At 61.3% G+C, this 27,957-nt stretch overlaps 2 protein-coding genes across 5 annotated transcripts; one reads left to right on the top strand and one right to left on the bottom strand.

Annotated features, from left to right (window-relative positions):
• The first annotated feature begins 44 nt into the window (after positions 1 to 44).
• Positions 45 to 26,368, top strand: TUBGCP6 (tubulin gamma complex component 6). 2 transcript variants are annotated; one of them, XM_080660467.1, is made up of 26 exons: positions 45 to 1,195; positions 2,551 to 2,714; positions 5,060 to 5,270; positions 7,601 to 7,774; positions 8,833 to 8,954; positions 9,649 to 9,712; positions 9,824 to 9,933; positions 10,142 to 10,233; positions 10,330 to 10,469; positions 11,191 to 11,340; positions 11,792 to 11,873; positions 11,957 to 12,045; positions 12,137 to 12,252; positions 13,167 to 13,305; positions 13,591 to 13,662; positions 13,827 to 15,201; positions 15,353 to 15,411; positions 15,538 to 15,688; positions 15,770 to 15,950; positions 16,054 to 16,195; positions 16,288 to 16,482; positions 16,569 to 16,701; positions 16,781 to 16,994; positions 17,079 to 17,278; positions 17,838 to 17,961; positions 26,038 to 26,368. In XM_080660467.1, the coding sequence occupies exons 1-25, from the start codon at positions 455 to 457 to the stop codon at positions 17,927 to 17,929; spliced, it is 5,208 nt and encodes a 1,735-aa protein (XP_080516593.1). In that variant the 5' UTR covers positions 45 to 454; the 3' UTR covers positions 17,930 to 17,961; positions 26,038 to 26,368. The 2 variants fall into 2 exon arrangements, with proteins under 2 accessions (XP_080516593.1, XP_080516592.1); XM_080660466.1 differs by lacking the exon at positions 26,038 to 26,368 and adding an exon at positions 18,773 to 19,518.
• On the bottom strand, positions 17,947 to 27,607 carry SELENOO (selenoprotein O). 3 transcript variants are annotated; one of them, XM_080660469.1, is made up of 10 exons: positions 27,005 to 27,585; positions 25,061 to 25,264; positions 24,094 to 24,274; positions 23,152 to 23,282; positions 22,485 to 22,765; positions 19,840 to 19,990; positions 18,900 to 19,085; positions 18,623 to 18,779; positions 18,322 to 18,523; positions 17,947 to 18,201 (listed from the first exon to the last, which is right to left on the bottom strand). In XM_080660469.1, exons 1-9 carry the CDS (start codon positions 27,571 to 27,573, stop codon positions 18,359 to 18,361), a joined length of 2,025 nt encoding a protein of 674 aa, XP_080516595.1. In that variant the 5' UTR covers positions 27,574 to 27,585; the 3' UTR covers positions 17,947 to 18,201; positions 18,322 to 18,358. The 3 variants fall into 3 exon arrangements, with proteins under 3 accessions (XP_080516595.1, XP_080516596.1, XP_080516594.1); XM_080660470.1 differs by having other exon boundaries at positions 17,947 to 18,198; XM_080660468.1 differs by having other exon boundaries at positions 17,947 to 18,523; positions 27,005 to 27,607.
• Positions 27,608 to 27,957: the final 350 nt, after the last annotated feature.

Raw genomic sequence — 27,957 nt, 5'->3', positions numbered from 1 at the left:
CACTTCCGGCGCGCCAGCCCCGGCGGTTTTGCGGGTCGCGCGGCGGTGACGCGCGGCGGCGGGAGTTGCAGAGGCGCGCTCTTTTCTGCGTCTGGCCTGGTGCGCGGACGGCGGTGCGGGCCTGACCCCGCGGACCCCCACGCCCCCTCCGCGGGCGGCGCCTCTCCCGGCCGCCCCTTCTCGGGCCCCGAGGCAGCGTGCGGGGCCGGCGTGTCCACCGTGTGCCGCCCGCTCGCGTCTCCGTCGGCTTGTCGCGGTTCTGTGGGAGCGACAGGGTGCGGGCTGACGGGCCGCGCTGGTGCCCCGCAGGCTGCCGCGGGAGACAGGGCCGCCGCGGACCCCGCTGCAGTTCCAGTTCGTTCTGAGCCTCCGGCTGAGGCTGAGGAGGCCGCCTGCCCGTCAGCCCCGTCCCGCCCCGCGGCTGTCAGGCCCGGGGGAGCCCGGCGGGGTGGGCATGGCCAGCATCACCCAGCTGTTCGACGACCTGTGCGAGGCCCTCCTGCCAGCTGCCAAGGCTCACCTGGGCCAGCGCAGCCTGAGCCGCAGGAGGGCCAAGCAGAGCCTCAAGAGGGTGGCCTACAATGCTCTCTTCACACACCTTTTCCAAGAGGAGCCTCCGAAGCGGCGGCCCGACCTCTCGAGACTCCCGGTGAAAAACAAGATCCTCATGCTGTCCTTTGACCTGAGGGTGGGCGGCCTGGGGCCCGAGGCTGACCGCCTGGAGGCGCTGGTGGAGAAGCTGGAAGCGGCCCCTCGCTGCCCGCTGGGGGAGGTGGGGTCGGCTCTGGACCTGCTGGTTCAGCTGGCGGGCACCGGGCCCCCGCAAGCACTGCCCCGCCGGCGGGACTACTTCCTGAACAACAAGCACGTGGGGAGAAACGTCCCCTACGGCGGCTACGACTGCTACGACCTGAGTGTGTTTGAGATGGACGTGCAGTCTCTGCTCTCCAGAGAGGAGTATTTATGTCAGGACATGATCCAGAAAGCGCTTCAGGTGATGGAGGCGACGCCGGGCACCGGCCTGCCCTCTGCCCGGCTCTTCTCTTACGGGGACCCTTGTGGTGACAGGTTCGAGAGAGACACCCGCGTCTCGCTATTCGGAGCCCTCGTGCACAGTCGCACCTACGACATGGATGTCCGGCTGGACTTGCCCCCGGTGCCCGACAGCGCAGACCTCTCCGGACTGGCCATCAAGGTAAGCGCAGCTCCTGCCTCCGGCGGCCGGGCCTTTGGAAATGCCTCCTTGACCTCCCTTTTGTCACGGGAAGGGGAGGACAGCTCCAGAGTCCAGGCCACTAGGTGGCTGAGCTGTGGCGCTGCTACCCACCACCTGGGCAAGGACGCCGCTGCCCCGCTGCAGGCCCAGGCAAACGCTGCTTTTCATGTTTGCCCGGCAGGGCGTGTTGTTCAGTCCTTGTTCTGTCCTCTAGAGGTGCTCCTTAAACTTGAGTTCATTAAAGTGCAATAAGAAGTCCAGTTCCTGAGTCACATAAGCCACATTTCTTTTTTTTTTTTAAAATATATTTTTATTGATTTTTTTTTTTTTTTTTTTTTTTTTTTTACAGAGAGGAAGGAAGAGGGATAGAGAGTGAGAAACATCAATGAGAGAGAAACATCCATCAGCTGCCTCCTGCACATGCCCTACTGAGTATGTGCCCGCAACCAAGGTACATGCCCTTGACCGGAATCGAACCTGGGACCCTTGAATCTGCAGGCCGACGCTCTCTCCACTGAGCCAAACCGGCCAGGGCACATAAGCCACATTTCAAATGCTCAGTAGCCACATGTGGCAGAAAACGTTTGCTCGTGCTATACATGCAGTCTTACATGCCTTTTCCACCTGTGACGTGGGCTTTTTCATGCATCGTTGGACTGTGTGTTTTGTGGTTTTATGAGTGTTCCCGAAAGAAGGGATGCCCTATTGTTGCTCACTCGTTCCCGCACTACGAGACATTTAGGTCGTTTGCAAACATACCCGACGCTGAACATCTTGGTCCACGTAAATCTTTGCATCTCTCGTATGATTTTATGCTGGTTTCCCCAAATGGGAATTTCCAGAGTGGTTGCGTTTCATTGTAAGTTATATTGAGGCTTACGTGTTGAGTGAAACTGGAAATTTAGAACCTTCTTAAATTATTTAATGGAGGCAGAAGCACTGTAGTACATACGTGCTCAAGAGAAACAGGAGCCCTAGCCAGTTTGGCTCATTGTATAGAGCGTCAGCCTGCGGACTCAAGGGTCCCGGGTTCGATTCCAGTCAAGGGCGCATGCCCAGGTTGCCCGTTTGGTCCCCAGCGGGGGACAAGGGGGGGCGTGCAGGAGGCAGCCAATCAGTGATTCCCTCTCATCATTGATGTTTCTATCTCTCTCTCCCTCTCCCTTCCTCTCTGAAATTAATAAAAATATATTAAAAAAAAAAGAAAGAAAAATCAGGAAACACTGTCAGGTCTTTCCCGTGTGAGTGAACGTGTGGCGGCCTGGAATTCCCGTCACAGGAAAAGCTTAGACCCAAAGGCACACGTGGTGTCTTCTCCTTCGACTGCTCTCCAGGTGCCTCAGAGTGTGGATCCATCCGAAGACGAAGGGTTCCAGTCGGCATCCAATTTGACTCCCGACTCCCAGTCTGAGCACGGCATGACCCCAGAGATTGACCCGTGGGACGCGGTGCTCACCTACGAGGCCAGCAAGCGGAGGTGCTGGGAACAAGTCGGCTGGTACGTGCGCGTGGCCTTCGCAGGCGCCGCCCTCCTCCGGCACGTGAGTGTGCTTTACCCAGAGAGCCGGGTGGCTCCTGGCAGAAGCTGCTGTGACAGGAGTGGGGACCTGGAGTCTCCGTCATGGCTGGTGCACAAAATTATTGTCTTTGTTCCGGGAGGGGGAGACGTGCTGGGGGCGGAGGCAAGGACTTGAGCTTCACGGAGGTTCCCGCGGGGCCAGCCGCTCTGCAGGTCACGTTTCCCAGCTGGAGCAGAGCCACGTCCTTAACCACGAGGGTTCCAGTCTGAGGTGTGTGAGGTCGGCCTGGCAGGGGTGCGGTCAGGGCTGGGGTGCTGACGAGGGAGCTTTCTCCGTGCCCATTGCTGTCGGTCGTCGAGAAGGATGGGCGCGCTGCTCTCCGGCTGGTCACTGTGGTGGTGGCAGTGTTTCCTTGGTCACCACTCAGCCGGGTCCAGGGGCCTCTCATTCTGCCACGTGCTTGTGTCTCGAAACCTCCCGGAGAGGGGATGGAGGCCTTGCACGCAGGGTTACTTGCTGAGTCATTGGAACCCGTTTCCACTTACACCCCAGCCCCCTGGGTTCCTGCCGTGGGCAGTTAAGGAGGCTTGTTCCCACCAGAAGCAGAGCTCGCTGCCGCGCACAGCTGGGCTGTAAGCTCTGCCCCGGCCTGGGGCCTCTGGCGGACCCACCTGTGTCTCCCTGAGAGTCGGTTGGTCCGCAGGTGCCGCCATTCTGGGGAAGCCCTTTCCTTCTGTCAGGGGCCGAGTCCTCTGGGGATTTTAATTTCCTGCCTGGGCTTTCCTCCCTCAGCTCTGAGTCCTGGGGCGGGGGGCACAGTGGTGCTGGGACGAGCCTGCAGGAGTGGGCAGGAGCCGTGTGCTTCCCCCTGCCCTCGGAGAGCCGTGAGTGATGGGAGAGCCCGTAACTGCATTGTCAGTTAAAACACCGCGACTTGAACGAGTTCTGAGATGTATTGTTCTTGTACCTTCCATGCCTGATGTGGAGGCGAACATGTTCTGGGGTCCGACGCCCGTCGACGTTAGAATGTCCAGCAGCTTGGAGCCCGTTGAGTTGCTAGACCTAAACCCCAGGCTCTTTTGGGAAGAGGAGAAAGAGCTGGTCAGACATTACAAACGAGAAGAAAAGTCAGAAAGGCCTGTGTTCCTGGCCTCTGTTCACTAAGAAGTTACTTTTTCCAGTGGTTTTAAAAGACAGTTTTTTCATACTTTTCAGTAGAGGTTGGTGGTTTTCAAAGGAACATTTTTAAATGTACCATGTTTTTGGCTGATTTTGAACGATGTGGATGGGTGAGGCAAAGCCCTTGGTGGTGCCCAGAGCCCAGAGCCACACTCGCAAGACCCAGTGTGTCTGCTTTGTGCTGGCCCAGCCTGCATGGCTCAATGGTTGAGTGTTGACCTGTGAATCAGGAGATCACAGTTTGATTCCCAGTCAGGGCACATGCCCGGGTTGTGGACTGGATCCCAGTAGGGGGCATGCAGGAGTCAGCTGATCAGTGATTCTCTCTCATTGATGTTTCTATCTCCCTCTCCCTCTCCCTCTCTGACATAAAAAAAAATTAAAAAACCCTGAGACTGCTCTGTCCATCCTTTGTGTGAAAGGCACATAGCTTAAACTTGCACACTCTGACCGTTTTTCAGTATACAGCTCAGTGGCATTAAATACATTCACATTGTTGTGCAGTCACCACCACCATCATCTCCAGAACTTCCCGTCTTCCAAATTGAAACTCTGTCCCCATGAAACACCCCCTCCCATTCCTCCCCCAGCCCCTGCACCACCTCCTGCTCTCTGAACCTGCCTCTCGAACCTGCCGGTCTAGGGGCCTCCTCTACGTGGAGTCTGCAGTGTGTGTCCTTCCCTGTCCGGCTTATTTCACGGAGCATAAGCTTCATCAAGGACCTGTGGTAGCAGGTCCCAGAAGGTCCTTCCTTTTGACGGGCTGGGTACTATTCCATTGTGTTCTTTAACCCACGCATCAGTCGATGGACAGACTCTCGGACCGCTTGCACCTTTGGGCTGTTGTGAACATGCTGCTGTGGGCACGGGTGTGTAACCTTGTGCTTGTTTTTAAGATGAACATACGTTGTGAGTGTCGGTCGTCCTGAGAACCATCGTGTGGGCCCAGTGGGTGCGGGGGTTGGGACTCAGTGTGGATTGTCTGGACCCAGCGCAGCCGGGGCTGAGCCCGCAGAGCTCACCGAGAGGCTGGTGGCTGGTCGGACACACGCCCGCGCTGTTTCTTAGACGTGGTGTTGTATTGAGTCACTTTCTCCCGCCTCTTGTTCATGTAGTTGAGGTGCCTGTGGCTCTGTCTCCACAGCCCACCTGGCCACAGAGAAGAGCCCTACCTCACGGAGGCGGGAAGGGACGCCTTCGACAGTTTCTGCAGGCTGTGCCGCGGAGAGCTGCAGGTACTGGGCGGGGGCCTCCCGCAGGCCACGCCGCCCCTGTTGGTGCAGGAGTGCGAGCTGGTGAAGGATGTGCTGAACGTCTTGATTGGGGTCATGTCTGCCACATTTCCCCTCTGCCAGGTAAGGTGGTGCTGGCACACGGTCACTGCACCGGCACAGGGTTGGTGGCTGGCACTGCCCGAGCACTCCACAGGGTAGGAGGAGGCCGGTGTGGTGAGTGGATGGCCCCAGGGCCAGGTCGGCGGGCCTGGGGGCCGGCTCTGTGGCAACGGCAGTGCTGCATTCTCATTTCAGTCCTAGAAACTGTTCATTTATTAGCGACCTTTACAGACTGAACAAGAGTAAGATGCTGGTTGCTCTCATCCATTCTGACCGGGTGTTACAGTGATCGGTTCCCCTGTGAACTGTCCTTGCATTCCTTCATCCTGGCGCATCGTCTCTCTCTCTCTTTTTTTAAATATTTTTATTGATTTCAGAGAGGAAGGAAGAGGGAGAGATAGATAGAAATGTCAATGATGAGAATCATTGATCAGCTGCCTCCTGCACGCCCCCTACTGGGGATCAAGCCTGCAGCCAGGGCATGTGCCCTTGACTGGAATCGAACCCGGGATCCTTCAGTCCGCAGGCCGACGCCCTACCCATTGAACCACACCAGCCAGGGCAAGCATCGCCCTGGTACTGTGCTGTGGGATTCGGTGTTCGTACTTGAGTGAGGACTTAGCGTCTGTCTGTGTTCACGGGGATCTGGCCTGTGGTTTCCTTCCTTGCGATACGTTTATCTGACTGATTTGGGACAGTGCTGGCCTCTGAGCATTAGGGACTCTTCCCTCTTCAGTTTTTGGAAGAGTTAGAGAACAGTCCTGTAAGTTCTTTAGTTGTTTGTTGGAAGTCACCAGTGAAGCCATTTGGTTCTGGGGTTTTATTGTTTGGGGAGGTTTTTTGTTGCTTTTCTTTATATTGTAGCAAAATACACATAACATTTATCTTAATGTGTTGGGAGGTGTGCTGGTCTTGGCCTCTGGATAGTGAGGTTAGCCTGCAGCACTCACTGGCCGGTATTGATGTGTGGCAGCCCCCACTGCACCCCCCACACCTGGCCGTGCTGCAGCTGGACGGTCCTTGTGGTTCCTTGGACTTTGGGACACACCTCAGCCAGAAACCATCAGGGAACTTGGAAGAACAAAATTTACTCTTCACACATCTCGGAGGGTGGGATCACACAGCGAGGTCTTGTGGGGAGAGAGAAGGAGGAAGGGGATCTGGGGCTCTGCCTCCATTGGGGTCGAGGGTAGGGGTGCCTAAGGTTTTGTGGGTTCACTCTTTATCAGTGAATTTAAAACAAGGGTGGGAATTAGGGTGCAGGAAGGGAGAGCTGGGGTCACTCAGGTGGGCCGAATCCCCAGGGTTCCTAAAAGGGGAACTTAGCCGATGGGGCTGCCTGGTCTGTCCCGTGTTTCCCTGGCAGCCTCGCTGTGCAGCTGAGGTGTGTGCTCAGGACGGGACGGGCCTCCCTGCACAGGTGTCCGGGTTAGAGTTCCCTTTTTCTCTTGAGGCAGGTTTGCAACGTGTATATTCCTGGGAATTTGCCCATTTCATCCAGGTTATCTGATTTGTTGGCAAACAGTTGTTGATGGTGTTTCCTTGGGACCCTCTTTATTTCTGTAGAACCCGTGGTACGTCCCGCTGTCCTTTCTGATTATAGCACTTCGCCTCTTCTCTCCTTTAAGTCTTTTCTTAGTCCTGCTAACCGTTTGTCAACTGTGCTGATCTTTTCAAAGAAACAACTTTCGTTCTCATCATTCTTTTGACTGGTTCTCGTCCGCTTTGTTTACCGCTGCCCTGGCCTTTGTTATTCATTTCCTCCTCTGCTGTGGGTTTAGGTCGCTGCCTTCGCTGGTTCGTTGAGGCGTGCGGTGCCGTGACTGATGTGAGGCGTGTTCTTTTGGACGCAGGCGCTTGGGCTATACGTGTCCTCTCGAGACGCCATCGCTGCGCCCCCTCGTTGTGCTGTCAACGGCCCTCGGGCTGTCTCCCTTCTCTGGGTGCAGACAGTGTGGGGGGAGCGTGCTGGGAGATACTGGGTGCGCTGTCCATGCTTCCTCTGGCCGTCCCCAGGAGTTGGTGTCAGTCCGATGGCCCTTTTCTAAAGCTTGTGCTCCGAGAAGGTCGCTCCGCTTGCTCTTTCCGTGTGGTGCGGAGGCACCCTGTCTCCGCCCCCTTCCCACAGGTGGCTTGACATGTAAACGTGTGTCCTTCAGTGTGGCCAGTACGATACCTTGTTTCTAGGAGTGTTCACCGTGGGCTAGAGTATGCTTGGTGGCCACCTGCTTGTTGCCTTTGGAGCTTCCTGTTCGTGTGTCTTGGGCTCTCTGGGCAGAGCCGTGGTTGGGTACCTGGGTGGAGGGGTCTTGGACGTCTGGCCTCAGTGACCCCTTCTTTGCCCTCTCCAGCCGACTCAGGCCTTCATGGTGAAGCAGGGCATCCAGGTGTCAGGAACGTCCCCCGAGAGCATCAGCAGCCTCCTCTCGGAGGTGGCCGAGTGCGGGACCCACTACGCACGCCTGAGCCACTTCTCTCTGCAGCCCGTGCTGGACGCCTCCTGCAGCAAGGGCCTGGTGTTCCAGGTAGGCCTGGCCTCCTGTGAGGTGTGCAGCCCTCCCCGGCACTGCGCACAGGAGCTGGGAGAGGGCCCAGGGCCTGCCCATGCCCCGGAGCCCTTGTCTCCTGTAACGCCTGGAGCTGACAGTTACCCTTCAGGAACGGGTGGCACCATCGTCACTTCACTGGGGGCCTGGGATAGTGCGAGGTGGGTGTGGCCCACATGTGGGGGGCCTGGGGCAGGACCAGGCGGGGTGGGTGGGCACAGGCTGCTGTTCCCCACCGGGTCCCTGGTGCATCTTATGCGATTGACACAGTGGATTCCCCTTACTTGGCGAGTTGAGTTCCAGGAGCTGGGGCTGGACCAGGTCTCCCTGAAAGCCTTCCGCTGTCCCTGCGCTGGGTACAGCCCCCCAGGACAGCGGTGCAGCTCCATGGGAGGGACAGGCATCCAGCTGAGCAGGGCATTCTGGGAGCACTGAAGAAGCTGCCAGGGAGGAAGCGGAGGAGGCAGGGCACCATGCCCAGTGAGGGCTGGGCTGCGAGTCCCTTCGTGTTTGGGCACTGCAGGGGGTGGTCGGGTGGCATGGCGAAGGGGTGGGGGTGGGGGGCAGAGGGAAACTGACCCAGGCAGACTGCCCCGCCATCTGGGACATGAGGGCAGGCCCGCTGTCTCCTCGCTGGTGGGGGACGGACGCCGGTTCTGGCGGGTCCTGCAAAGACGTGAGCTGAGCTGGGGCCATGCTGCTGTGGTGCCGGCTGGTGCCCATGTGTCACTGAGACCTCTCAGCCTTAGCCTGTGTGCAGTGCCTGCCACCCTTCCCAGGACCCCCCGGCCTCACTGTCCAGCTTCCGGTGTGGCTGGTCCCGGCTGCAGGGACAGGATCTGCAGAGGGCTCGGTCCCAGCTCCCAGCTGGGCTGGGGTGCCTGGGTGGGACCCACAAGTGCCCATTCCTTGGGAAATGGAGCCCAGGATTAGGGGATGGCAGCCGAGCCCTTTCCTAGCACCAGTGACCCTTTCCAGCCCTGAGCTCGGCTGTGTCTGTGCGCCCACCGCCTCCTCTCAGTCCCCTTGTCCAATAGGCCTTCACCAGCGGCCTGAGGAGGTACCTGCAGTATTACCGGGCGTGTGTCCTCGCCACCCCGCCCACTCTGAGCCTCCTCACCATTGGCTTTCTCTTCAAGAAGCTGGGCCGGCAGCTCAGGTGAGCACAGCACGGCGGCCAAGGGTGGGGGGCTGGGTGGGGTCTGGAGAACAGCCCTCCCTCCTGATTCATCAGGTGCTGGGCCTGGGCGTGTGGTGTTGGCTTGAAGGGGTCATGGTGCTGGGAAAGGGCTCGGCTACCATGGAGGGGCTCCCGCCTGAAGGGCACACAGGTCCCCACAGACCTGACCCCTGGCACTCAGGAACCAGTTAGCTAACCCAGGCGAGCCATGTCCGGCAGGTGCCGTCTGGAGAAGAGAGTTCAGTGGGAGAGGAGGCCTTCCAGGCCGAGGGGCGGAGGGTGGAGGCCCCGAGGGCTGGACACGGGCCTAGTCAGGGAGGTGGGTGGGGATACTGTGCTGCATGTGCACTGCCATGGTGGGGAGGGCGAGGGGCCTGGGAGGGGGCGGCCGCTTGGGTGAGGTGGTGGGAGCACAGGAGGGGCTCAGGGCAGAGCCCAGGTGCAGGGAAAGGTCACACTCAGTGAGGGGAGTCCTGGCTGAGCGGGAGGAGGGGGAGATGCATGGGGTGCCCGTAGAGGGACCCAGCAGGGCGCTCAGGTTGGAGATCCTTGAGGGGCAGCTGGTTTTAAAGCCAGAGGGTGAAGACGGGAGGGAAGGGCTGGGCCACATTCTGCTCACCTGCTTTCCCCCGGCCTGGGGCTCTGAGTACCTGCTCTCACCTGGCCTGTCTAGGTACCTGGCTGAGCTCTGTGGTGTGGGCACCTGCGGAGGAGAGTCCCGGGCTCCCTTCCCCACTGTGAGTCGTGTGGGATCCAGGAAGGGGGCGAGGCTGAGTGTGACTGCTGGGGGGCGGCAGGGTCCCCTCTGCTGTCCGCATGCGGTAAGCCCCGCCCTCTGCGGTCTCCAGGGCGTGAAGCTGCTCTCCTACCTCTACCAGGAGGCCCTGGACAACTGCAGCAACGAGCACTACCCGGTGCTGCTGTCCCTGCTCAAGACCAGCTGCGAGCCCTACACTCGGTGGGCGTGGGCCCGGGGCGGGCGGGCGGGGCCGCTCTCAGTCTCAGCAGGTGCTTGGCCTGAATCCCTCGTCCCACACGTGCTGAGTGCAGGGACGCTAGATGGGGAGGGAGCGGCACCGTCAGGGCTTGGACCGGGCTCCCTGGGCACACCACTCCACCCCGTGGCTGCCCCGCCCACCTCACTGCTGGCCCGCCCACCCTGGCAGGTTCATCTACGACTGGGTGTACAGTGGGGTCTTCAGAGACGTTTATGGCGAGTTCATGATCCAGGTGAACCATGACTACCTGGGCTTCAGAGGTAGGTGGTGGCTGGCTGCTGGGCTGGGCCTCCGTGCTGTGCGGGGGTCAGGGTGGTCCTGGACGCAGGCCAGCGTGTGTCCTGTCCCACGCTCAGATAAGTCCTACTGGACCCACGGCTACGTGCTCCTCTCCAAGGAGGCGGAGGACTGTGTGCCCGCGTTCCTGAAGCACATCGCCCACGACGTGTACGTGTGCGGGAAGACCATCAACCTGCTGAAGCTCTGCTGCCCCCGGGTGAGTGAGGAGGCCCCACGCGCCCCCTCGTGCTCTCCTTGCCCTGCCTCGTCCTCTGGCCTCAGAGCTGAGGTCCAGACCTATCATACCTGTCCCCCCGAGACCTGGCCGTCGGTCCTTACCTCTGGGCCAGCACGTTGGAGCTGGGACTGCGGTGACTTCTCCCTCAGGGTCCCCCGAGTTTCATGAGGGCTCCTGCCTCCGGGCCCATGTTCACAGATGGGAGGGGGAAAGCAAAGGCATTCCTGAGGCCGAGGGGCAGCAGGCCCTCCCCTCCGCCTCCTCGGGGCAGACGGCCCCTCGGGTGGGGAGGGGCTGCGGCTGCAGGAGGATGGACAGGCTGGTTCAGGGAGCTGTGTCTGGAGCAGAGGCTTAGACAGAAGCCTGTGCCAGCGTCCACATGGCCAGGGCCCGGGGCAGCGGTGGGTGTGGATGGACAAGCAGCCTTTTTGAGGAGCTGTCTGTCTGAGCAGAGGCAGGCAGCTGGCCCGGTGGGCCTGGGGCTTCCAGGGACCAGAACAGTGTGTGGAAGCTGACCAGGGCCAGTGTGGGGCTGGAGGGTCAGGGCAGACGAGGGGCCAGGTGTGACCTCGGAGCCGTGGAGGGTGCCGTCCCCTTGGTGAAGGAGTGGACTGCCCATGTGGGTGACCGGCAGCACGGAAGCAGAGCTGGGTGTGGGCCGCCCATCAGCTGGGCTCCCGGTGGGTCCCCTCTGTTGCAGCACTATCTTTGCTGGTCCGACGTCCCCGTGCCCCGGATCTCGGTGATTTTCTCCCTTGAGGAGCTGAAGGAGATTGAGAAGGACTGTGCCATCTACGTGGGGCGGATGGAGAGGGTGGCGCGCCACAGCTCCATCAGCAAGGAGGAGAAGGTTCGAGGACCATAGCCCTGGGGGCTTCCCTCACACCCTCCTCCGCTCCCAGGGGTGCTGGGTTTGGGGTGTGCAAGATGGTGCTGCCCCTGGTGTTCTCTGTCCTGGGGGTGTGTCTGGATAGGGCATCCAAGGGCAGGGATTCTGTCCTCTCTTCTCCAGGAGCTGGCTGGGCGCTGGAGCGGGAGCTGGCCCTCTGTCCCTGAAGGGATGTCACTCCTGAGCTCCTTGGTCCCTTCCAGGGCACACACACTCAGAGCTGGCGTCTCAGCCTCAGCTCCTGTGCAGGACCCTGCCAGCTGCCCTGGAGCCAGTCTTGTCACTGTTTAGGACGGGTGGGGGCGGGCGCTGTCCCTGGGGGAGTCCATCGGGGTCTGAGCAGCCTGTTGCAGGTCCTCCAGCCCAGCGGAGGGGCAGAGAGCTGGGCTGGGTTCACGCCGGTCTTTTCCAGGAATTACGAATGGAGATTGCTAAGCAGGAGTTAATCGTCCAGGCCCGAGAAGCGGCGTCCAGGGTCCTGAGTGCGCTGAGCGGTGAGTATCGGCCCGGGTCCCACCCTGGGATGCTGGCGGCTGCCTGTTGGGCTCCTCAGGACGGCGCTTCTGTCTCCATGCAGATCGGCAGATGTCTGAACGAATGGCCTTGGACGCCCGGAAGCGAGAGCAGTTTCAGAGGCTGAAAGAGCAGTTTGTGAAGGACCAGGAGGTGGGTAGGCTGTGGGTCCTGGGTGTGGGGGGGTGGGGGGCTTGCAGGGCCGGGGTTAGCCATTGAGGCTGCATGTGGGTGTGTCCTGCAGCGACGCCGGGCAGCCAGGCAGGAGGAGCTGGATGATGACTTCAGCTACGCCCGGGAACTCCGGGACAGGGAGAGGAGGCTGCAGGCCCTGGAGGAGCAGCTGGAGAGGAAGGCGAGGTAGGGTGGCTGCGGGGGGTCGTCACTCCGGCTGACCCTCCTCGGTGAGGGCACGGCAGGCCCCCATGACTGGTTTGATCTTGGAGATAACCGGTGGTTTTACTTTTTATATGGAAAACTTTCAAGTCTTGTCTTGACTCCAAGCACCACTTGGCCTCGGTGCTCCTGGACGTGGACATGGGCACGTCCGTGTGTCCTCAGCCCTCAGGATGTCTGCTGGTGGGTGTGTGGGTTGGAGTCCAGGCAGATCTGCACCCCCTGCTTGCTTGACCCTGCCTCTCGTCTCTGTTAAGTTAAACAGCTCCTGTTCATTTAACTTTAAGCCTGTTAGCCTGACAGAGTTGGGCATTTGTCCAGCACAGCATCCGACAGTCGGTCTCTTACTGTGTCAGACTTGTCCCACCCTCAGGGGGTTCTGAGTCCCCCAGGCCCAGGGGAAGAGCGTTCTTCGTGGGAGGGGCTGTCCCTTCCTGCTCATGGCCTTGGTGGCCTGACCTCAGATACTGTTTGTAGAGCTGAGCCCTGAAGCCAGAGTGATGTACGCACACGTCTCTGTGTATATGCATGTGTGTGTGTATGCATGTGGGTAGAAGTTATTCTCCTTCCTTCCTGTGCAGCTGAGGAAGGGGGGCTGCCCCAGAGGGCCCTTTGCCTCAGCCAGTGCAGAGGCGCATTCTGGTGTTCATTCAGCAGACGTCCCTGGCCGGGCGCCTGCCCTGTGGGCAGAACAGCTAGCCTGGTGAGGCCCCTGCAGGAGCTGTGGGGGTGCAGAGGGACCAGCTGGGGGCCTGGGGAAGGTGCCAGGCTGTGCAGACCACCTGCCGGGGCCTCTGTCGTGGAGAACTGTCCCCAAGGGGAGCCAGCTGGCCAGTGTGGGGTGACTGGTGACCAGTCCTCTCTGGATGTGGCTTCAGGCAGGCGCTGGTTGACCATTATAGCAAGTTGTCTGCAGAGGCAGCTCGTCGAGAGCAGAAGGCGCTGTGGAAGATCCAGAGGCACAGGCTCGCGAGCGCGCGGGCTCGCTTTCTCTTAGAAGATCAGGAGCACCTTCAGGTGTGTCATGGGCCCCTCTCCCCTGGGCTTGAGGCCCCAGGACCCCCTGAAACTTCATGCAGACCTGTGTGCCCTGGGGAAGGGACGGTAACTCCCGTCAGTTGCTCGGAGACATGCTGGGCAGGGCTGTGCGGGCTGTCTACAGGCCGAGCGCACAGCCTGTGGTCTCAGTGCTGCTGCAGTTGGGCTGGTGGGCGCTGAGGCTCCGGGCCAGGTGGCTCGGGGCGGAGGGTCAGGTCTGCTCCCCCTGCGCAGCTGCCACCTCGCCCTGTAATTGAATTCCAGGCCATGCTGAGAGACGCATCCGCGGGGAGGCCCCCAGAGCCGCCGGCGGTGCTCCCCAGGGCATGCTCCCAGGTGAGGGGCCGGGGCCGCATCCAGGGATGTCGCGTGGGGCTCTGAGCTGGGTGCCCAGGCCTGTGCTGCCCAGGGGACACAGTGGGTGCCTGTCCTGTGTCCCCAGAACTAAATTTGGGGATAGAGCTAGATAACCAGGGGTCCAACATGCTCTTGTGTTTCAGGCCTCGTCTCTGGGCCCTGGGCCCCCTGATGGAGGTGGCAGCTGTGGTTCTGGGGGTGCAGAGCAGCACGTGGCTGCCTGGGATGGCCCAAGCCGGCCAAGGGAGCTGACGCCACAGCCCCTCGCGCCTCCAGCCCCGGGGGCCTGCAGCGGCTCAGAGCTGGGAGCAGGCCTGCAGCCAGGGCAGGCCGAGGGGCCAGGGCTGTTGTCTGCAGGCCTCAGAATCCAAGATTTCCTGCCCACGGGCCAGGGTGCTGAGCAGCCTGAGGAGCCTGGGGTGGCCCCTGCCTTGGAGGAGGCCCTGCAGACCATCGGCTCAGATTTGCGCGCCTCTGCTTCGTCAGCCACAGCAGGCACGGGCTGCTCTGGGCCACAGGAGTACGATTTCAGAACTGTCCTGCGGCCAGCTCTGGTCACTTCGGCCCCAGGGCCCCTCCAGACTATGGGAGGCAGCTTAGGCGGTGAGGGGCTGCAGCTGTGGGGGGACACTCATGTGTTTAGGCTGGACACCTGTGTCCCGGATGGGCGGGTGGCTCTGCCTTCCCCATGCCCACCCAGGAATAACCTCCCCCAGGAGGGGAGTAGCCAGGCCACGGGGCAGCCTCTTGGGCATGTGTCTGAGGGTGGTATTCTCACAGGGGGTTATGCTTCTGGAATGGTCCCCTCCCGGCCACGCTGGAATGTCCACGGACATGTGTCTGATGCCAGCATCAAGGTGGGGGAGAACGTGTGGGACGTGGCATCCTCCCGGCCACGTTGGAACGTCCACGGACACGTGTCTGATGCCAGCATCAAGGTGGGGGAGAACGTGTGGGACGTGGCATCCTCCCGGCCACGCTGGAACGTCCACGGACACGTGTCTGATGCCAGCATCAAGGTGGGGGAGAACGTGTGGGACGTGGCATCCTCCCGGCCACGCTGGAACATCCACGGACACGTGTCTGATGCCAGCATCAAGGTGGGGGAGAACGTGTGGGACGTGGCATCCTCCCGGCCACGCTGGAACGTCCACGGACACGTGTCTGATGCCAGCATCAAGGTGGGGGAGAACGTGTGGGACGTGGCATCCTCCCGGCCACGCTGGAACATCCACGGACACATGTCTCAGTCCCAGGTGATGCTGGGAGCGCCCCCAGGGGAAACCCAGCCTGATACACCCAGGCCCCTTCAGAGCACCCCCGACCACATGTCCCAGCCAGGCCTCAGCCTGGGTGACCAGAGCCCTACCTGGGAACACGGTTCACAGATGCCGGCAGAACCGGCCGTGGTCGGCTCCTGCACGCGGGTGGCTGGCTCTGGGGAAGAAGGTGGCCTCCAGGCCTTGCCGGCTGCTGAGGCGGGACCCAGTGCTGTGGGAGACAGCACCTGTGAGCCAGGTCAGTGGGACAGCTGTCCTGTCACTGGTGGTGTTGGACCAGGAGGGGGAGGAGGAAGGGCGAGAAGTCGCTGTCCTGGGGACTTGGGAGGTGCTGCCCATAGCAGGCACTTGCCCCTGACCCCCTCTCCCGGCCCATTTGTCCCACTCAGGCCCAGGGAGGAGTGGGGACACCGAGGACTGCTCTTCCAGTCAGCCTTCAAGCTCCCAGGTCAGGGCAGAGGAGGGTGGGGCTCAGGGTTGGGGGCATGCTCTGGCCTTGCATGGGCAGCGAGCCACCTGCCCTTCTCTCTCGGGCAAAGGGAAGGGGCATGGTCGTGACGCTGGGTTGTCTTAGGAACGCGCAGCCACCCCGAGCAGCCCGGGCCTGGGAGAGGGGGCGGAGGACAGGGCAGTGGCCGGGCACCAGGGCAGGGAGCAGGCCTACCTGGCAGGCCTGGTGGAGCAGTACCACCTGGAGCAGTACCCGGACAGCTACGAGGCCATGTGTGAGTGAGCACGTTGTGGGGGCGAGGGGGCGGGCACCTAGAGGCGCCCCTGGGGCCACATCGGCTGTGCCGTCCCTGCAGCAGAGCCTCCCGTCGCGCGCCTCCTACACCACGGGCTTCCTCGGGCCTTCTCCCTCCCCGAGGACAGCCGGGGCCCGTCGGACACGGAGGAGACCATGGATGAGACCACGGTGCAGCTGAGTGAGCTGCTGCCGCTGCCTGTGCTCATGAAGCACTCTGTCACTGCACCGCTGGCCGCCCAGTGAGTGCCCCGCCCGCCCAGCCCTGCCTCCCCTGCGTCCCGCCCACCTGGCCCCGCCCCCTCCACTTGCCCCGCCCACCTGCCTGACCCACCCCCTCCCCAGCGTGTCCCTGGTGAACAAGGCCGCGGTGGACTACTTCTTCGTGGAACTGCAGCTAGAGGCGCACTTCGAGGCGCTGCGGCACTTCCTGCTGATGGAGGACGGGGAGTTCGCGCAGTCCCTGAGCGACTTGCTCTTTGAGAAGGTGGGCCCAGTGCAGTGGGGTGGGGTGGGGCGGGGCGGGGTGGGGCGGCAGCGGCTGCTGGACGGCCTTGGGACCTGCCTCCTCTCCTGCAGCTGGGCGCGGGGCAGACGCCCGGGGAGCTCCTCAACCCGCTGGTGCTCAATGCGGTGCTGCGCAAGGCGCTGCAGTACAGCTTGCATGGGGACTCCCCACTCGCCGCCAACCTCTCCTTCGCCCTCAAGTTCCTGCCGGAGGCCTTCGTCCCCAACGCTCCTGATGTGCTGAGCTGCCTGGAGCTCAGGTACAAGGTCAGCAGAGCTGGAGGTGTGGGTGGGCTGGGCTGGGCTGGGCTGGGAGGGGTGGCCCCCAGGTGTGCTGAGTCAACCCCCCGCAGGTTGACTGGCCCCTCAACATCGTCATCACCGAGAGCTGCCTGAGCAGGTACGGCGGCATCTTCTCCTTCCTGCTGCAGCTGAAGCTCATGATGTGGACGCTCAAGGACGTCTGTTTTCACCTCAAGCGCACAGGTGAGGCCTGCCCACGCCCACGCCCGGGCCCTCAGCTTCGGGTGTTGGCGGTGCAGCAGCTGCTCACCCCTCTGCACAGCTCTCGTGAGCCCGGCGGCCGGCTCCGTGCAGTTCCGCCAGCTGCAGCTGTTCAAACACGAGATGCAGCACTTCGTGAAGGTCATCCAGGGCTACATCGCCAACCAGATCCTGCACGTCACCTGGTGTGAGTTCCGGGCCCGGCTGGCCACGGTGGAGGACCTCGAGGAGATCCAGCGCGCCCATGCCGAGTACCTGCACAAGGCCGTCTTCAGGTGAGGCCCAGGCACAGGGGAGGCGTGGGCCAGGGTTGCCCTGAGGCCAGGTCACCCACCAGCGGCATCGCCCTTGCTCCCCAGGGGCCTGCTGACAGAGAAGGCGGCTCCTGTCATGAACATCATCCACAGCGTCTTCAGCTTGGTTCTCAAGTTCCGCAGCCAGCTCATCTCCCAGCCCTGGGGCCCAGCCGGTGGCCCCCATGGCGCCGAGCACCCCAACTTTGCCCTCATGCAGCAGTCCTACAACACCTTCAAGTACTACTCCCACTTCCTTTTCAAAGGTGAGCCACCCCGTACTGCAGGTGAGCTGCCGGTAGGCATTGGGGCAGAAGGGCAGGGCCCAGGGAGGGCCCCACCCATCTACTCCCTGTGCCTCCCACCCATCTACTCCCTGTCCCTCCCACCCATCTACTCTCCCTTCCACACCCATCTACTCCCTGTCCCTCCCACCCATCTACTCCCTGCTCCTTCCACACCCATCTACTCCCTGTCCCTCCCACCCATCTACTCCCTGCTCCTTCCACACCCATCTACTCCCTGTCCCTCCCACCCATCTACTCCCTGCTCCTTCCACACCCATCTACTCCCTGTCCCTCCCACCCATCTACTCCCTGCTCCTTCCACACCCATCTACTCCCTGTCCCTCCCACCCATCTACTCTCCCTTCCACACCCATCTACTCCCTGTCCCTCCCACCCATCTACTCCCTGTCCCTCCCACCCATGTACTCTCCCTTCCACACCCATCTACTCCCTGTCCCTCCCACCCATCTACTCCCTGTCCCTCCCACCCATCTACTCCCTGTCCCTCCCACCCATCTACTCCCTGCTCCTTCCACAGTGGTGACCAAGCTGGTGAACCGAGGCTACCAGCCCCACCTGGAGGATTTCCTGCTGCGCATCAACTTCAACAGTTACTACCAGGACGCCTGAGCTGCTCCGGCCTGGGTGCAGGCCACGTAAAGGTGCTCTTGGGCGGCTCCCTGGGTCGGGCTGGGGCAGAATGACCACACAGAGATGGGCCTTGGGAGCTGCTGTTTATTGAGGGCCGTTCCGAGAAGCAGGAGCCTGCAGCGCCGGCCTCCCAGGCTGCCATGGGGGTTGTGGCTGCTGTGTCCTCCTGGCTCCGGTCCCTCTGCTGACCTGTCCTTGCGTGAAGCAGCTTTTCGTGGGGAGCATGCTGCTTGTGGGACCGTGCTGGGCTGCTGAGTCAGTGTCAGACAGAGACGGGTCAGGTCCTGACTGGACGTCCCTGCCGTCATGGAGAGACGGGGGTGGGGCTGCTCGCTGGCTGGGCACCGCCTCATGGACTCAGAGTCACTTGCCTTGGGGGCCTCCCGGCCTCCAAGGCCGTTACGAGGATCACGTCACACACAGCTCCGCTGCCCAGAGCGGGGGCTTGCCGCTGTAGGAGCGGCGTCTCTCTGCTATGCTACCGGCCTCCTCAGGCTCAGCAGCCTCCAGGACCTCAGCGGCCTCTCCCTCCCTGTGGTACGGGGCCTCCAGCAGCTTCAGCACCCGTCGCACCTGGAGAGGAGCAAGGGGAGGTTACTGGGGACCCCTCCCTCCCTGGCCCAGTCCCTCCTGCAGGACCCAGGGAAAGAGGAGGGACTGGTGTGTCCTTGCCTCTGAGAAGTCTCCGTTCTCGGCAGCCTCGATGGCGTTCTGCGCGATGTAGTTCCGCAGGATGTACTTGGGGTTGTTGGCGTGCATGACACGCGTGCGCTCAGCCTGCCAGGCGTCCTCGTCAGCGGCACCCTCCCTGTCCTTCTCCAGCCTGGTCCTGGAACCACAAGCCCACCTTGGCAGCAGCTGCGGCTCCCACCCTCCTCCATTGGGTTCCCAGAGACGGTGCCACGACAGTCAGCACTGTGCCCGCCTTGCACGGCTAGGCTGGGCTCACCTGTACTCCTGGAGCCAGTCAGCCCAGTGGCCCCTGTTCCTGCTCAGCAGTTCGGCCGGGCTCAGCTGCTCCAGCCGCGACTGTTGCTCCACACGCTCCAGCTCCTTTGTGACGTTGGCCCGGGTGCCGATCAGCGCAAAGAGCTGCGGGTTTGACTGCGCCAGCATCAGCATCATGGAGAGCTGCCTGGGGTGGGGAGCGGCCATGAGTGTGTCCAGGAGGCTGCAGCGCCCGCCCTGGCTGTGGACCATAGCCTGGGACTGCTGCACACCTGACTGTCCCCGAGGGATGGCCTCAGCTGCCCTGCTGCACCCCACTACAGCCTGACTGAAGGGGAGCCCGGCCCCAGTGGATGAGTTAGATGTGGGCACCTGCCAGCCGGCCACCCTTGTTCAGCAGCCCCTCCATGTGATGGGACACAGCTGCACCCAAGGAGATGCCACAGACCGGCTCAGGCGGACCCTGGGGTGGGCAGGGCACCGTCTCTGCCCCCACCCAGCACTGACCGCTGCGAGAAGTTGACTGTCTCAGGGACAGGCCCTGGGTCCCGAGGCCCCACACGGCCGCGTTAAATTCCTCGGACCAGTCTACAGGCTTGTTTATTAAAATGTACAACCGTACCTCCCATGTCTGGTCCTGAGTGTGGGCTGCACCCCGGGGACGTGTGCTCTTCCCGATGGGAGATGGTGCAGAAAGCAGGGCCCAGTGGAAGCCTGAGGGCCACGGAGAGCAGAGACCACCATCCCCCAGCCCGGGCCCTGGGCCTCCCCATCCAGTGTCGGCATCGTCCTTTCCTCTGGTCACCACGCGTTCCTGGGAGGGAGCAGCTGCCCGGGCCCCAGGTGTCCAGCCAGCTGTGTCAGCCGCCCCTCACACGCTCTGTCCTAAATGTCTCCCTTTCTGGAAACAAATTCCAAGGAAGCAAGACCTGAGCACCCACCGGGGGTCCATCTGGGGCCGGAAGGCAAGCCGCAGCTCCTCCAGGGAGGCACACTGCTCCATCAGCGCAGTCAGGAACTCGGCCAGGCCCGGGGACTCTGGCCCCACTGGGAAGGAGCTCAGCAGGTAGAAGGTGTTTGTGAAGTCGGCACCTGGAACATACCGCGGCTCAGGTACGGGGAGGCGGAGGCCAGGCCCTGCTGCCCGCCTGCAGTATTATCTACTCCCAGGCTGACCCACACTCGTCCATCCTACCCAGGGGGAGCCACACCGCGTTGTCAGGTCCAGCCTGTTCCTCAGCCCTACCCAGCTCAGCCACAACTCTGGACCAGACAAGTCCTCAAGGTCCCCAGCCCAGTTTCTTCATCTGTAAAATGGGTACAATAGCGAAGGCACTGGGTCGGCCCCTGGCCTCAGGAGCTACATACAGTGTCTCCAAGTCCCTGAAACGCCCAGCAGAGGGCTCAGCAGGGCAGATGTCGTGAGTCCTCAGTCTGACCTGTCAGGACACAGTCACCATAACCCCTAAGAAAACCTCCAGCCCTCGCCAGTGTGGCTCAGTGGATAGAGCGTCGGCTGCGAACTGAAAGGTCCCGGGTTTGATTCCGGTCAAGGGCACAGGCCTGGGCTGTGGGCTCGATCCCCAGTGGGGGACCTGCAGGAGGCAGCCGATCCATGATTCTCTCTCATCATGGATGTTTCTATCTCTCTCCCTCTCCCTTCCTCTCTGAAATCAACAAAAATAATAAAAAAATGGAAAAGAAAAAACCCTCCAAACACACACACAAAGGAAACAAGAAGGGAATGTATTCAGTTACCAAAGAATCAACGAAACCCGGAAGCAGCAATGGAGAAAATGAGGGCCAATGGTTTCAGACACAGACAACAAACAGCAAAGGGCAGAAGCACTTCTTTCTCAGGAATCACTTAAAAAGAAATGAGTTAAACTCCAATCAACAAGCAGAGATAGCAGGATGGAGTAAAACATCCAATTACATCATCTCTGAGACTCACTTTAGAATCAAGCAAGTTGAAAGTGGAAGGTTGGGAGATAGGTCCTGTGCAAATAACCTAGACGCTGGTGGCTCTGACGTCAGATGAAATAGGGTTTAAGTACAAATGTCTAAAAGCAAAAAGGAGCGTTGTATGACGTGCTTGGACTTGTACATGCCCCTCACACATGACCACATGCACACCGCGTGGGAGCCCATCCAACTGAAGGGAGAAACAGTCACATCCACTTCCAACAACGGGTGTGGCGTCCAGACAGACGTTCAAGGACCCAGAACCCGAACGGCAGTAAACCCCTGGACCACCACACTGTCCATGGGAGCCACACGCTCCCAGCAGCCACGGTAGGCCACCAGACAAGTTCTAATACATTTAGAAGGGCTGGCTGGAATCTTCGCCAGCTACAGTGGAATGAAGCTAGAAGTCACAAACAGAAAGAAAATGGGAAATTACAAGTAATGTGGAAATCAACATGACCCAAGGGCCCAACAAAGAAATCACAAGGGAAATGATAAAACACGCAGAAAGACAGGAGTGAGCCATGGATGCCGACTTTAAGACAGATCTCTCCTCACAGCAGTTTGTAACTACATGTTACCTAGTCACTGGGATCATGTTGCAATATACACAAATACCAGATCGTGTTGTACACCTGAAGTGAACACGTCATGTCAATCATATCAATTAAAAAAGACCTCAATCACCTAACATCATACCTAACAAACCAGAAAAAGAACAGCAAGACCAGTGAGCGGAAGGGAAGGAACTAAAGATTACAGCAGAGATAAATGAAACAGAAAAACAGAAAAATCAATGAAACAAATTGTTCTCTGAAAAGATCAACAAATCGATAAACTTAACTACACTGACAAAAAGGGAAGATACAAAGAACTAAAATCAGAACCCAAAGACTAAGAGAGCACATGAATCATGCCAATACGTCAGATGACTCTGGTGAAATTGGGCAAGTTCCTAGAAACACACAAATTACAACGGACTCTGAGTGGGCAGCGGCCTTACCAATAACCCCCTGCGCTGGCACCTCCATCTCGGCCTTCCAGCCTCCAGAACGGAGACAAATGGCTATGGGTTGAGGCCCCGTCGGTGGCAATTTATTATAGCTCACACGGACTAAGACAGGATGTGAATGAAGGCATAAAACCACGGGGTCGCCTCAGCTGACGCAAAATGGTGAAAGCACCCAAACCGGAAATAGAGGCATGAGGAGGCGCAGTCCCGCCTGCTCTGTGGTGCAGACAGGAAGCTTCCCCTCCCGCCAGCCAGAGCGCTGGGCCAGTCCACACGCCCGGGCCCCACGGCCAAGTGCAGGACCGAGTGCGGGACCCGGTGCCTGTGACACACGGCTGTGGGATTCCGCTGCTGGGAGAGCCCGAAGGGGTCACGTTCCCAGGGACAGCGAGCAGGATGGTGGTGCCCGCGGGTCACGTGGAGTCCGTGTTCCCTGGGGCCAGTGCAGTGGGGAAGACGGACAGTTCTGGACACGGACGGTGCGGGTGGCTGCGCCCCAGTGGAATGTACACACCAAGGAATGGTGAAAGGTTAACCTCACCTCACGTATATTTCACCACAGCAGGCTCACCGAGCCACAGCGGCGTGCGCACCTGCCCCACTCACCGGTCAGGTGCATGGTCTCCAGGAGCTTGGCCACCAGTGCAGCGTCCTCCTCCCGCTCAGCCTGCACGAGGCCCAACTTCCTGCGCATCTTGCACAGGTAGTGCCTGTGGAACTCGGCATCATACTCCTCGGCCAGGATGGCCTCACCCCGCTCCAGGGGCAGCTCGGGCACCAGGGCCTCGGCCAGCTTCTGCAGGTTCCACTTGCACACCTCGGGCTGCTTGCTGAACGAGTAGCGCCCGGCACTGTCCGAGGCGTTGCATACGTGGTCGGGGTCGTACCTGCCACACGGGGAGAAGGTGCTGCCCAGGTGGCTGCTGCTCTCCCGCCATCCCCCAGGGGTCCTGGCCCACGGGCTTAGCTCGAGGACCCTGCAGAGTCCTCGACTCTCTCCTGCCACCAGCCCTGATGGGTCCGCCTCCAGAGCAGGGAAGCAGAAGTCCTCGGCGCTGCCCCCGGGCACCTGCCCAGGTCGGCACTGCTTACCACCTGCTCCTAGCCTCGCCCCTTCAGTCCACGCCAGGACATGCCAGGGTGGAGCACCCTTTTAAAGTGCTTTTTCTCAGCTTGAAACCCTCCAGGGGACTCCACTGCTGGGAACACCGACCAGCTTGGCCTGCAGGCCCCTCCCCTGCCCAGCGACTCGGCGCTGTGGGGGCGTGCCCACCTGTCCAGGAAGCCAAAGGGCCCGTAGTCGATGGTGAGCCCCACGAGGCTCATGTTGTCCGTGTTGAGCACGCCGTGGCAGAAGCCGACACACTGCCACTCAGCCACCATCCGGGCCGTGCGACGTGTCACCTGGGGCAGGACGGGCCTGGTTGCTCCCTCCAGCCCCCTTCCCGCCCGTCCCCCCCTCCCTGGGGCCACCTGTGCTCCTCTGAGGGGCCTGGCCCGGGTCCTGTCATCTCGACCATCACGCGGCCGTGGGGAGAACCTGAGGAGACTTGAGGAGGGCTCTAGCCCCCAAACACACCATCTACTTCTTTCATGTTCTCACTGGTTTGGACTTTTACCAGAAAAAACATGAAGCCTGACATCCCTGTGACTCGGGCCCAATGGGAAGACCACGTGGAAACAAGGAAGTTACATCGTCAGGCAAAACCCTCCCTGGTCCAGGCGCCTGTGCCGGGCCTGCCCTGCCCCACGGGCCGCCCAGGAAGGAGGTTCAAATGGTCTGTCCAGCCGCCAGCCCTGCTGTTCATGCCCCAGGTCCACTGCTCAGCAGCCCATGCAGCCTCGAGGACATGCCGGCCACAGGGAGAGCAGGGCCCCCACAAGACATCCCCAGTGCCCGGTGTCCAGACCCTGGCCCGCAGGGTCCACCCTCCCCGGAGGCTGAGGACTCCAGGCACTGACTGGGCGGCACCCTCCTCAGCTGCACAACAGAGATGCTCAGAGACGGCCCACAGCGTGTGAGCTGAGGGAGGGGGACGGTGCTGCCGCCGCCGCCGCAGGCTCAATGACCAGCACAGGACGGGCCCCAAACACCGGCTCGGCCGGCGCCCACTTCTGGTGGAAAGAGGGCTGACCCAGGGCCCTCAGCCCTCGGGCCCCCATCTCCGGGCCCCCAAGGCCCAGGGCAGGCAGACCTGGCACCTCCGGGACCCACCTCGCGGAAGAAGGCAGCGTTCCTCTGCACGTTGTCACTGGCGTGCGTGGCCTGGATTTCAGGGTAGAAAGTGCTGACCACATAGTCCAGCATCTGTACACGAATGTCATTTCTCCCCACGCTGGGGCCCGCACGGCCCGTGTGCTCATCCTCGGCCTTAAAGATCTCAAAGGACCCGAACCTGCAGGGAGGCCCGGGTTTCAACAGGTTAACCATGACCCCATCCCTGGGAAAAGGAGAGAGCAGTCTGGCCCCCGGACGGCAGCTGACAGCGGAACACCAACCAGTGACACAAGCACAGCAGGCTCACTGGCCATGCTCACACAGCCGGGTGTGGTGGGGAGGCCCGGGAAGGCCCCCCCTGGTTTGGCCCCAAAGCCACCTCCCGACACTGGGTTTGATGCCAGGCAGCACGGTGCCATCTGGATGGACAAACAGGCTCTATCAGAGATGGAGCCAGAGAGGAGTCTGCTGAGTGAGCGGGCGTGAGGGACATGGGCATGTCAGGCTGGTAACAGCCCCTTATTCATCATGACATACACGCGGCCACTTTCTTGGAGGATTTCAGGCTCCTGTCAGACTCTGAGGGAGTCCACGGCTCTGTCGTGGCCTTTCCCGGACACCTGCCTGGACAGTCCCTCCTCCGCCTGGCCCTGCACCCTCTCGGATGCCCGGGGCGCCTGTGGACTCGCTGCCATGGCCTCCGCCACCCCATCCCTTCTGGCGGCAACAGTGTCGGGCGAGGAATCCGGGAGGCACGACTGTCCACACCCAGGACGGGGCTCCTGACCCAGAGAACGCCTGGTACCTTCTGCCCGTGACCCTGCCCGTGGGTCTAAGCGTCTCCTTCACGGGCAGTCAGCTTCCGCTGTCCCAGGGCACCGACGCTCAGTGTAGCCGAACTGCACGAGCGTGTCTCCTACGGCCCGTAACCAAGTGCACGCAGACAGCCCACGGGAGCCGTTACCTGAGGAAGGTGGAGGCTATTCGCAACACGACCGCGCACGGCTCGTGCTTGGGGTTGCCGTCGTAGAACACGTCGCGCACGACCGTGGACTCTGACGTGACACAGGCGCCGGCCCGCGTGGTGGGGACCCCCAGGTGGAACATGGCCTCGCTGCACAGGAACTCCCGGATGCTGGACCGCAGGACCTTGCGGCCGTCAGCCTGTCTGGAATCAAACATAGAGGTCGCTGTGGCGCTGGCGGGGGACCCTCCACACCAAGGCTCAGTGCGGGCGCCGGGGACTGAAACAGAGTCCGCAACAGCCATTTAGAAACAATTCACGGCCGCTCTAACATCAGCATAAAAAATCGTGACAAGCCCCAACGTTGTCCCAGGTCTGGAGCCAGAGTGAGCGCTTGGCCTGGAGCTGGAGGGGAAGGGCAGTGAAGGCCCACAGACACCCCACATGGGACCCAGCCTGCTGCCATGCCTCTCTCTCTCTCTCTCTCTCTCTCTCACACACACACACACAGACACTCATTTGGAACTGCAATTCTGCGTTTATTCGTTTTACAAAAACGTCACACACACAACAGCGCTATTTGTAGTGGGACACGACCTCGATTGCCTTGTATGGTTTTGACTTTTTCTTCACACTAAGCCTCTATCAATAGACGTTTTTCAGAACAGTTTTAGGTTCATAGCAAAATTGAGTGGAAGGTGCAGAAATTTCTCATGCAGCCCCACACGCACTGCCTCCCCACCAACACCCTCACCAGATGGGACATTTGTTCCGATGGGTGAACCTATACTGACACGCCACATCGCCCAGAGTCCAGGGTTTACGTCAGTGTCCTATGTTCTGTGGGTTTGGACAAACGTATGACGACATGCACCCACCACTGTAGTGTCACAGAGTAGTTTCACTGCCCTGAAGTCCTGTGCCCCACCTCCTCACCCCCCCATCCCCTCATCTGTGGTCTCGTTTGCCTTTTCCAGAGCATCATCGAGTTGGAGTCAGACCGAGTGGCCCTTCAGACTGGCTTCTTGCACTTAGTCACATGCACTGGTTTCTCCGTGGCCCCACAGCTCATTTCTTTTTAGTGCTGAATAACATGCCACTGTCTGGACGGGCCAGTTTCCCATCCGTCACCTGCGGGAGGACACCTTGGTTGCTGTTCCTCAGCCCCTACCCACTGCCATGAACATCCATGTGTAGGTTTTTCAGTTTTTTATTTCAAGTTCCAACTGTTCACTGCTGGTATATAGTAACTGGCTTTTGTATAGTAACTTTATATCTTGTAACCTCACTATAATTGCTTATGAGCTCATTTTTTGGTCAGTTCTTGGAGACAGCTGTGGGAAGGCGCTCTGCTGGCTCAGGCTGCCCAGATCGGACACGCCCCTGCCCACCTGGGGGTGGGGTAGGGGAGGGGTCAGAGCGGGCCAGGCACGCGGGGCTTAGAAGCCTGTGCCTGGGGGGCTGTATCTCGGAAGGCGGATCCGAGGCATCTCGTCCCTCTGGCGGGGCACGGAGGCAGGTGAGTGGACAGGCAGATGCTCAGCCGGTGCGGGAAGCAGGCTGCCCGCTAGCATTCAGAGGAAGCCTGTGCTGTGTGTGTGCCTGTCAGGTCACCCAGGCTCCCTGCGCACGCGGTGAACAGTGTGCCCCACGCAAAGTCCGCGGACGGTTTGTGAGACCAGAAAATGGGCAGCTGCCAGGGCTGTAGGGCCAGACGCCCCGCCTGGCTCAAAGGCCAGAGGGGGCAGGCACTGGGCATGCAGCAGGACAGGAGGCCGGGCCCAGCACCTCCGTCGGGGCCTCAGGACCTCCCCACAAGCTGTTCCTTTCTCCAGGACACTGCTACCCACGGGTCCTCCGTCCCGGGGTGACATCTCACCCCAACCAGGGGAAAGCCCCGTGGCCCTGGGTTCGCCCCCCGTGGCCACCTGCAGGGGCGCCCACCTTGAGAAGGGCGTGGGGCCGGCGCCCTTGAGCTGCAGCTCCCAGCGCTCGCCGGCCGCCGTGCACACCTCGCCCAGGTACATGGCGGCGCCGTCGCCCAGCTGCCCGGCGAACTGGCCGAACTGGTGGCCGCAGTAGCAGTGCGCGGCGGGCTCGGCGCCCGGCAGCAGCGCGTTGCCGCTGAAGAAGAGGGCGGCCTCGGCCTCGCGGGCCTCGCGGGCGGCGGCGTCGGCGGGCGGCGCGCCCAGGCCCAGCAGCGCCAGCGCGGGCTCCGACAGCGCCACGAGGCGCGGCTGCCGCAGGGGCGCGGGCCGCACGCGGCTGAAGCAGGCCCCGGGCACCAGCCGAGGTGCGGGCGCGGCGCCCTCGGGGTCCGGCGGCGGCGTCTCCACGGGCAGCGCGCGCAGGGCTCGGTTGTCGAAGTGCAGTCCCGCCAGCCAGTGGGGCGCCGGCTCCATGGCGGCGGCCGAGATGGAGCAGGGCGCGGGCAGCGGGCGGCAACCGAAGAGCGGCAAAAAGGCGCGGGCGGCCGGGAGCGAGGTCCCGAGCACCGCTTTGAGCGAGGCCATAAGTGGCGCCGCTGCGGCGGAAACCCCTCCGCCCCGACAGGAAGCCCCGCCCCGTACGCCTCGCCACCCAATCTCCAGAGAGGCAGTGTCCGCCGCTGCGCCTGCGCGGGCCGCGCCCGCTAAAGCTTGATTCTGATTAGTCGCGTCGTCCGTCTCTGCGGGCCCACAGGGCTGCGGCGGGGCTGGAGCGGGCAGAGGGGACGGCCGGTCCGGAATGACTGCCCAGCTGGGGGCCCTGTGGGTCTGGCGCCCCATGTCACCCCTGCTTCCTCGCACAGCACTTCTCTGTGGAACGAGCGCGTCCCCGCTTTCTTGTTTCTTGTGATTCGGGGGACACGGCCAGGCCCAGAGAACAACTCACAGGTGCCCAAGGGGGGAGGGCGG

The sequence above is a fragment of the Plecotus auritus genome (genome assembly GCF_963455305.1).
Source record: "Plecotus auritus genome assembly, chromosome: 3".
NCBI lineage: Eukaryota > Metazoa > Chordata > Mammalia > Chiroptera > Vespertilionidae > Plecotus > Plecotus auritus.
Note: the sequence above shows the minus strand (reverse complement) of the source record. Positions and strands in the feature narration are given on the sequence as shown.

What these genes read in the sequence shown, in the direction of transcription:
- TUBGCP6 (XM_080660467.1), top strand. Translation starts at nt 455, where the DNA reads ATGGCCAGCATCACCCAGCTGTTCGACGACCTGTGCGAGGCCCTCCTG. An exon ending in GGACAGCTACGAGGCCATGT is followed by an intron (nt 15,689 to 15,769) that starts GTGAGTGAGCAC and finishes CCGTCCCTGCAG; the next exon opens with CAGAGCCTCCCGTCGCGCGC. An exon ending in CTGCACAAGGCCGTCTTCAG is followed by an intron (nt 16,995 to 17,078) that starts GTGAGGCCCAGG and finishes CTTGCTCCCCAG; the next exon opens with GGGCCTGCTGACAGAGAAGG.
- SELENOO (XM_080660468.1), bottom strand. Translation starts at nt 27,573, where the DNA reads ATGGCCTCGCTCAAAGCGGTGCTCGGGACCTCGCTCCCGGCCGCCCGC. An exon ending in GGCCCCACGCCCTTCTCAAG is followed by an intron (nt 25,265 to 27,004) that starts GTGGGCGCCCCT and finishes GTTTGATTCCAG; the next exon opens with ACAGGCTGACGGCCGCAAGG. An exon ending in AGAACGGAGACTTCTCAGAG is followed by an intron (nt 18,524 to 18,622) that starts GCAAGGACACAC and finishes GCTCCTCTCCAG; the next exon opens with GTGCGACGGGTGCTGAAGCT.